General features: G+C 50.7%; 1 protein-coding gene across 3 annotated transcripts in view; it reads right to left on the bottom strand.

Annotated features, from left to right (window-relative positions):
- Positions 1-372: 372 nt before the first annotated feature.
- Positions 373-9,491, bottom strand: part of FAM193B (family with sequence similarity 193 member B) — a 34,290-nt gene continuing 25,171 nt past the window's right edge. For all 3 annotated transcript variants that reach the window (XM_079770933.1, XM_079770934.1, XM_079770935.1), the window contains 4 exons: positions 2,900-3,920; positions 2,691-2,766; positions 1,799-1,896; positions 373-1,125 (listed from right to left, as the gene is read on the bottom strand). In XM_079770933.1, coding sequence (XP_079627059.1) covers positions 1,800-1,896; positions 2,691-2,766; positions 2,900-3,920 — 1,194 coding nt within the window. In that variant the 3' untranslated portion in view covers positions 373-1,125; position 1,799. The remainder of the gene's footprint in view (positions 1,126-1,798; positions 1,897-2,690; positions 2,767-2,899; positions 3,921-9,491) is intronic.

Below are 9,491 nucleotides of genomic sequence, written 5' to 3'. Positions count from 1 at the left end.
CCACATGAGGTAAAGAGTTGATTTTAGTCAAGAAAACAACATTGGGGATAACAACAGGTGTGTGAGGCATTTTTAGCAAACCTATTATATTAAAATTTGAATTTACAAAGCAGATCTAATGGGGAAGGGAGATAGTTTGCTTTACTTTACAGAAGGGTTTATCCTTTTAACTGTCAAGTACTTAAGCTACATGTCTTATTCCCATTGGAAAGTCAGATCCAATTTATAAAAACTCCATCTACACTCCCCTGTCCCACCCCCCTCCTGCAAACTTTCCCTGACAACCTCAAACACCCAGGCTACAGGTGCACCCTCCATAAAGGCCTCAAGCTTTCCTCAAGCCCCTTCTCACATCAGCTATCCACAGACCACGTCCCATTCCTCCCATTCACCCATCCTACAGGGGAGAAACAGACAGTGTGGGGAAGGGGCTACTCCTATACAAGGCCTCACAACAGGAGGAAAGGGCACAGAGATCTGTGCTTTAACCCTAGTCAGCCAGACTGAGTTCACTAGTCACTTTCTTGTCTTAGCTTTAGTTTCATCTATAAACTTCCCACTTAATAGTCCCACTTAGAACAGATGCAAGCATTAAGTGGAAACATTGCCAAGCCATTGATAACACAGTACATACCTAACATGTTTAGTGACTAAGGCAGACCCCATGCTTGTGATTATATCCCTCACCTCACCCCTGACCCAGTCTAGCAAAAGACCAACACACCGATTCTGTGTCCAAATGTTGTTTTATCTTTCGGCAGGAAAGATCTTCACAGTATCAAAAGTAAGGAATTAAAAAACAACAACAAACAAACAAAAACAAAAAAACCAAACACAAAATGAGCAGTGTTGGGCCAGCAGTACCATCAGCCCCTGGCCCACAGGCCAGCCCAGCCTCCGGGCTCTGAATATGGAGGCTGCATAGCACCAGGAGGCGGCTCTGTGGAGGTCCTGAGGGGCCCCAGCCCGGCAGGGCATCCGCTCAGCTTTTGGTTGGTCCAGGATGGCGGGGAGCAAGGAAGGTCTTGGGCAGGTGGGTGGGGATATGGATGAAGAAGAAACTGTAGACCTTCAGCTGGCAGTTGGGGATCTCAGGACACCTGAAGAAGCTGGACCCAGCAGGGGCTGAGAAAACAGAAGAGCATGACAACATGGTGAGCAGTAGCCTTCCCATGCCACCATGCCATGGGTCCAAGGTGGAGGGAGGAACAGTTGCCTCCTACTTTTGCTCCCACAGACTTCCTCAATCACCTCTAGCAGAGGATGAAAATTAAAACCCTGCCAGGAAACAGAGCCCCAGTTCTGTTCATCAACATGTGAAATGTCATCCTAGATCTCAAGGAATGTGGGACCATCCCTAAGGAGCTCATGGCCCTCTATGGCAGGCAGCACACCCTTCCCCCAGGCCAATGTGGAGCAAGTGCTCTGGCATGTGCTCTCGTGGGTACAGGCAGGGGAGACACTGCCTCTGCGCTCAGATTCCTGCTCTGGAGGATAAAGGTCAAAGGAGATGGGGGGAGGGAGCATCTTTTGTCTTGGAAAAGAGATCTCACAGGAGGGCCTGGCCCAGGGAGGAGCAATGTAAGGACAGAGTCCTAGGGAAAACGGTTGCAGAATAGACAGGGCTTGTGCCTCTGGAGAGCATAGCCCATTGGGCTGTCACTGTGGAGGTGCAGGGGCCAGGATACCAAGCCCCCAGTCCAATTCCCTGTGCCTCAGAGCATGAAATGTTCTGGTGGTGACAGAAGCTGGCAGAGCATCAGGAGAGGGTGCACGCGACACTTGGGGGTTTGTATACCTCACTGAGCTGTGCTGGGAGTGGTTTTCTTGAGGCTGAAGTTGGTCCAGTTCACAGCAACTTTCTGACGTGTTTGCTTCGCAGAATCCAAACAGAATCTGTCAGGTTTGGGGGATGACACAGAAGAAGCACAATCAAAGATTCCCCTGCCTACTGAACCCCTCTCCTAGACCCGTGTGTTCTGGTCACTAAAGCAGCGAGGTCAGCTCTGCACAACCTCTCCAGCTCCTGGGCGTTAGGGTCTTGCAGGTATGGTAGTTGTGCTGGCTGGGGGGCTATCAGGATGGAGCACCCACAAGCCCAGGGGACAAGATATGAAGAGAGTTGAGACTGCCTTAGTATATGACGCCCTCCTCACTGGGCTGCCTTCCATTCCCCTAAGGACATGTTTCTTTCACCCTCAAATCTCTGTATGTGCTGACTCCACTGTCACAAATATCCTTGTTTTCCTTGGCCCACTCATTCCTATTCCTCAAGTTTCAGCTTGGTTATCACCTCTTCTGGGAGGGCTGCTCTGGCTGCCCCCACCACTCACTCCTGTAGCAGCACTTATTGCCAGACGGTGGGTTTATGCTCTCTCCCCACCTAGACTGTTTGATTCACCTCTGCCCCAGAGCTCAGTCCAGGCAGAGTAGAGGAAGTACAAGTGAATAAACAAAGTGAATGAAGCCGGAAAAAGGCCTAGTTCTTGGGGTCTGACACGTACACCTTCTTCATTCAGTCCCTTGCAGCTTGCCAGATGCCCCATCCTGCCAGGTGGCTTCTTTAGTGTGGAGACTGTGGGGAAAGCCAGGAGGGCTGGAGAGGCTTTCCATCCCAGGGCTCAGGGCTGAGGGAGGCCCTTTCTTAAAGGCCTGGGTGCGGGCGGGACAGCAGGAGGCCCCACACCTACCTCTTGAAGTATTCCACCTCCCGGTCAGTCTCATCCATCTCCACCCCATCCATGTCCTTGGGCAGGAACACATCGTCTAGGAAGACACAGCCAGGAGGGCTCAGTGCCCACAGCCAGGCCTCTGGGTCAGTGCTGCCCACACACGAGGACTGCCCTCCACCCCGTGAGCTGGCAGGGTGGGGGCCAGCCACTGTTCCTGGTGCACTCACCCAAGGAGGAGGCCGACTTTTCCTGCTTGTTGCGGCTCCGGCGGCTGCGGCCCTTGCCCTGCGGCAAGCTCTGTGGCCTTGCTGGGCCTGAGGGCTGCACAAACTCCTGTTGCAGAGGCCGTGCCTTGGCCTCACCTGGCCAGTTTCGCCAAGAGCTGCCCTTCTCCTTGTCAGCTTTTGGGCTGCTAGCCCAGCCTGGTTCTGGCCGGTTTCCTGGGCTCCCCTCTCCGGCCTCAGCACAGCAGCCCACTTTGGGAGGTTCCAGGGTCTTGCCTGGCTGCTTGGGGCTGGAGGTCTGGCCCTTAGCACCGGGAGCCTCCAGGCTGGCTGAGGACCTGGGGGCTAGAGTCGCCTCACTCTTCTTAGCCTGACCACCCTGTCTCTTGCCTTTCCGCGGCTTCCCACCTGAGGCCACAGGGTCAGGCAGCTCCTGCTTGCTACTAGGGACTTCCTTTGGGTTTGGCTCCTCAGAGCTGGTGTTGCCCGGCTTGGGTGTTTTGACCCAGATCACCCGGGACAGGTTGGGCACAGTGTTGAGTCTCCTCACTAGCCCATTCTCCGGGATACCAGGAGGAGGGCCCCTCACCTCTGTCCATAGTGGTTGGGGGCTTCTCATTTCTGCCCATGGTGTGGCTGACTCGCTTGGAGCTTGTAACATGTGGTTCTGAGGGGAGCCCAAAGTCAAAGGGGACAGGTCAAGGTTGATGTCAGGCCGGTGCCCTGAGGAGCCACTGAGGTTCAAGGGGGGTAGACTCTGGGTCTCTGGCTCAGCAGCCCTCTCCTTAGAGAAGCCATTGCTGTCCATGCTGAGCTCACACACACTGAAGCTGGCACGGATGGAGTCCTTGACAGTGTTCTTGATCTCCTGCAGACGGCTGCTCAGGAAGCTGTTGACCCGATCCAGCTCCTGGTCAGGCCACTCCAAAAACCTCTCCCTGGCAGGCCTCAGCTCCTGGCTTCCAGAAACACCACGATTCACCTGCTTTAGAGATTCTGCTGCCAACTGGGCTTTCTCCTTTTCCTGCCAATACAAGAGGCAGTTTCAGCAGGGGCCTGGCAGCTACCAGGCACAACATGACACTTGACACACCAGCCTGGGCCCAGCTCTGCCACTGATTGGCTAGAAGCAGGACCTCGAAATCCTGGCCTGCTTTCCCACCCTGTAGGAGTAAAGATGAAGTGCAATCAGACAGGTATACATCCTGGGGGTGGAGGCAGTTATACCCAGAGGGCAAGGTTTTTACAGCCTGTTCACCCAGAACCCCAGTGTCAGTCCTAGGGCCTAAGAAGGCTGGACTCAAAGGGGTAGGAACATAGTTCACTGAATCTTGCCTTCCAGGCCTGAGCTTGAGCAATTCACTTATTTGCTGAGTCTCAGTGGACTCATGTGCAAAATGAGGACAATCATTTTGGAGTCAAGACCAAAGTGGGGACGGATGTGAGGAAGATAGCTGTTATAGAGGCATTCCTTCCAATTCTGCAGGTTGTAGGGGGAAAAAGCTATGCCATCATACGGATCTTTCAGGAAGGAACATGTGGGGCTGTGAGACTGACATGGTAGATCAGACTGCTTTGGGTGGTCAAGAATGTGTGCCCTCCCGATGCTGTATACAGGTGCCACTGAAGAGGGCCAAGCTTCCATAGGAAGGCCACTCACTGCTCAGTTGGCCTCAAATAATCAAGACCACACCTAAAGTGTGCCCCACAGCATACAATGGACAGCCCCATGGGGCCCCTAGGGCAAGATGTAAAAGTAGCCCCTTTGCCCAGGTGAGGCCCAGGGGGCTCAGGGAGGCTAGACCCTGCCAATAGGTGCTGACAGAGCCAGATCTGGAGAGTGAAAAGGAAAGTATGTGAGCTTTCACCCCACCTCTCTGCCCAAACTCAAAGCATCAGCAGAACCAATGAGGCTTTTACAGGAAGATAGGAGACAGATGTCAAAGGCTTATGGGAAGGTGGTGGACAGGTATTGTGCCAGGGGCTGAATGACTTCCACAATTTCACATATTTCCAGGTGATTTGGGACTGAAGGGGAAGAAGCAGAAAAAGGAAAGTGGGGACATGCCACCACCTCAGTGTCAACTTAAAAGAGGGTGACCCTGTGCCCCAACGGGCACACATTTATTTATTTATTCTCTCATCTTTTTTGAACACTGACCCCACAACTAACTAGGACCACAACCGTGGGACCTTGGACAAATCACTTATTTTCTTTGAACCTTATTATCCCCGTTTGTAAACTTGGGAGAAAAATTACCTACTTATACTTAATAGGGTTGCTATGAGGACACCTGAGAGGGTGTGTGTCCCTCTCCCTGGGCACAAGTAAAGCTGCACACCTTGACAACGGTGGTGCTCAGATGAGGGAGTAGCTCAACCTGGAGGATTGTTTCCAGTATGTATCATGGAGTTCAAGGCCATGGGGGATGCACAAAGGATTGGAAAGCCCTTCTCTTCACTCCTGCCCTACACCAGAACACCTTTGCTTTTGTTAAAAATGAGTTCTGGGGAAGGGGGGTGAGGAAGAAAGAGGAGGCTATAGAGGGGATAAATGGTGATGGAAAGAGACTTGACTTGGGGTGGTGAACATACAATACAGTGTACAGGATTATGTGTTGTGGAATTGAGCACCTGAAACCTATATAATTTTGTTAATCAGCGTCACCCCAATAAATTCAATAAAAAGAAAAAAAGAGAAAGAAACTGAGTTCCTTTTCATTTTCAGAATAGTTCTGCTGCTAAACAAAAATGTCTGAAAATTGGTGTAGAGGGAGTGATACGGAACCGCATACAATTTGGTACTGAGAAGCGGAAAACACATTTTCTGCTGGACACCATGAGCTCACAGGCTGTCTCATTTAATCCTCACAACTGCCCTTGTTGCATCATTGTCCTCAATTTACAGATGAGGGCACTTGACTTTGGAAAGAATAAGGAACTGGCTCAAGGTTACATGGCTAGTAAGTGGCAGAGTTGAGACAGCACATCCATCTGAGATCTGCAGTTCTTGTATTTTTTCAGTCCTGTTTGACAATCATTTCATGACCATCGACTCTGAGGCACTAGACTGGGCTCTGAGACTACAGTTGTGCAGAAGAGAGTCTCTGCTTGTTGACTTGATGTGCTTGGAGAGATGGACACACAACAAACAGGCTGTTTAATTCTGAGTGACAGTGACTTTCTGAGTAACAGTGACAAGAGCTATGGGGAAAAAAGCACAGGGTGCTCTACGAACCCAGACTGGGCCATCAGGGAATGCTTCCCAGGGGCCGTAGTATCTCCCTGAGCATGAAGGTGAGGAGGATTATCCTGGAGTGAGACAAGCACTGTCCTGACAGAAGACAAGCAGAAAGGCTGGGAAATTGAAAAACCCAAAATCTTTAGGGAATGCAAACCACTCAGAGGTACAGCTGGAGCCCAGATTTCTTTTGGGGGTAGGTAGGGTGGAGCTGGGCAGGAAGGCCAGAGGGACAGAGGTGAAGCTGGCAAGCTAAGCAGGGGCTAGATCCTGAAGAGTCCTGGAGGCCATGCTTGAGTTTGGGTTCGATCCTGCGGCCACATTCAGCCATTTTTAAGTAGTGACAACAGGTGGAGAGAAGTGGATGGTTTGAGCTACTTGGGAGGTAGCATGGCCAGGACTCTCAGTGATGGGTGGGGAGAATGAGATGAGTCACGAAAACAACCCTGACAACCACCTTTCTGCCACAGCGGCTACAATGACCAATTGTTCACTGTGCTGAACCTTTTCTGTGCATCACTCCATTTCATCCTTGCAATAATCTGAGTTAGGTTCTACTGTTCTTCTCATTTTATTGATGAAGAAACTGAGGCTGGAAGGTTAAGTGATTTGCCCAAGGTCATACAGCAAGGGTGGCAGAGCCAGGTTTCAAACTGAGGTCCAATTCCAAGGCCCACTGCCCTCAATCACCACAATGCATTCCTCCCAAGATGGCACCCAGGTTCTGATTCAGGCAGCTGGGTGGAGAGTGGTGCATCCAACTAAACAGACAATGGAGGAGGAGGAGCAGGCCTCTTGGAGAAAGATAGGCTGTTTTGGATGTACTGAGTTTTAGTACCTGTGGAATGTCGTGAGGAGGTGCCTGGTAGCAGTAGTGGACATCAGTGTGAAGTGCAGGGGGGAAACAAGTGTCCAAACCATACAGGGAGGCAACACTATCTAGATGGCTTCTCTTTCCCAGGGATGTGTCCTCAAGCAGGAAGGTCAGATAGAAGAAGAGGAGCTCACAAAGAAGACAGAAAAGAGGGCAGAGAGGAAGGTGGCAAATGTGGTGAATTTGGCATTCCCATTGTCCTTTCCTGTACCCTCCCCCACAACTGAGAATGGAGGTGCCAAAGAAAAGAATGTTTGAAGAGGAGAACAAACACAAAATGTGAGATGTTGCTTAGTGGACAAAGAAGATGGAACAGTAAAGTATGACTATTTGGCAACAAAGAAGTCACTGGTAGCTCTCTGGTGGGGTAGGGGTGGAAAAGAGGTTGTAGTGAGATGGGAGAAGTAAAGACAGTGAATACAGAGAATATTTTTTAAGAGATTTGGCTATGATGAGAGGAAAGAGATGAATGGGGTGAGACAGGCTGTATGCTCAAGGAACAGTTTGCTTTCAAAAAGGAGTACTGGGGGGACTCTTCCCCCTCCCCACGTGGGAGTCTGTTCAGTGGGACCCTTTCCCCTTCTCCATGTGGGAGTCTGTGCTGTGAGATTCTTTCCCATTCCCCACATGGGAATCTGTACTTGTTCTTCAATAAATTTCCACCTTTGCTATACCAAAAAAAAAGAAAAAAGAAAAGAATACTGGGCACAGCAGAATGCTGATGGGCAAGAGCCCAGAGGAGAGGCTGCAGGTGCAGGACAGGAAGTCGATGGTAGCCTGAAGAGGCAAGAAAGGACTGCATGGGCCTTAGCTAGAAAAAAGGGTAACTCATCCTCATTATAAGTTACCCTGGGACAGTAAGATGTTGAGAGCATGCCTGTCCACTGGCCTTGGTGAAACAGGAAATAAGGTTATTTGCCAAAAAATAAGGTGTGGGTGGGGAAAACCTGGAAGTTAGAGAAGAATGGAGGTCTGATAAAGGGGCTGTGATGAATGAAGTGATCAGAAGTAAGAAAAGCAGAGGCCTGCTAGGCAATGTAGGGGGCTCAGAGTGGAAAACCATGCAGCCCTGGTGCCACAGACAGATTCGAGTCAGTGCTCTCCTTGAGATGGACTGGGTTCAAACCCAGGGCTGCGGTTTTTCTGAGTGAATGTTAATGGAAGGACAATGGGACAAGGAATTGAAAGTATTGTTAAGAGAGTGAGTAAATGATCTCACCTGGTCTGGAAAGGGGAGAATGGGGTAGGTGACAGTCTTCGGTGGATAAAGAGGAGTGGCTGGGAGATTGCAGATGACAAAGGCAGGGGTCAGTTCCAAAGGAGCAGGGGAGAGAGTCATGGTCTGGAAATGATCTAAGAAGGCAGAAACTCACTTGGCTTTATTTGTCTCCCGTGGCAGGACAGAATGAGCACTCTATTGGATGACTACTAGGGAAAGCTGTGTTTTCAGTGAATAGACAGGTTGTAAGGCTAGGAGATAGGTGGAAGGACATGGGGAGGAGGCTCACATATAAAAAGATAATGACCATGATGGCCTATCACATGGCATTGCAATTGGCTGCTTCCACTGTATCCTGGTCTCTACTGTGCAGTGAGTTTTTGAGTAAGTGACTAGTGTGTGATAAATGGCAGACTAGAGAGATATGCAAGGTGTAGCAGGAGTACAGTGGAAGAAGTTACCTGAGCAAGGCTGCAAGAGAGGAGACATCTGAACTGAGCTTGGAAGGAAGTGGTCAGGGGAGAGAAGAGAGCATTATTAGCGAAGGAAAAAGAATGTGTGGCACACAGATTTATGAAAAGCACACAAGGCCTAGGAACTGCAAAATGTGCCCACTGATACCTAACTGCCTTAAGAGGCCAGGAAAGGACAAAGAGGCCGGGCTGCCCACAGGACACTTCTGGCCAGGCAATGCTGGATAGGAGGGAGAAAGTGCTGACCACGTTCTGAAGGCAGTGGTGGGACCCCGCTTCAGGGTGCAGGACAAAGGTCCTGGTTTGTCCTTTGGGTTGGAAAAAGATGGAGAACCACTGTTGCTTTCCAGAATACCAGGGCTGTTTGACCACCCAGGACCTGGAGCCAGCTGGTTGTCAAACCCAATCTCCTCAGCTGCTGGGCTCTCAAGTATGGCACCGTGCAGATGCAGCCGGGAGTAGGCAGGCAAAAAGGTAATGAGGCGGCAGGGGACCAGCCATCAAGCCCTAGGGCTCACCTGGCATCAGGGCTGCCCGGGAAAAACTCACTGGCCTCAGCTTAGGTCATTCCCATGGCTTCAATCACATGTCCACGTTGGCAACTCCCAGCCCCACACCTCCATCTCCACGAGTGAGAACCTCTGAGGTAACATGCCCCAGCTGAATTCCTGTCTTCTGCCAATCCCATCCCTGCTCAGTGAAAGGCACACCATTCTACCAGTCACCTAAGCAAACACTTGGGAAACATCCCTAACTCCTTTATCTCTCTGTCTTGTAATCAAATCACC

This window comes from Cnephaeus nilssonii (genome assembly GCF_951640355.1).
Source record: "Cnephaeus nilssonii genome assembly, chromosome: 5".
Lineage (NCBI taxonomy): Eukaryota > Metazoa > Chordata > Mammalia > Chiroptera > Vespertilionidae > Cnephaeus > Cnephaeus nilssonii.
This window is presented reverse-complemented; position numbering and strand designations above follow the sequence as displayed.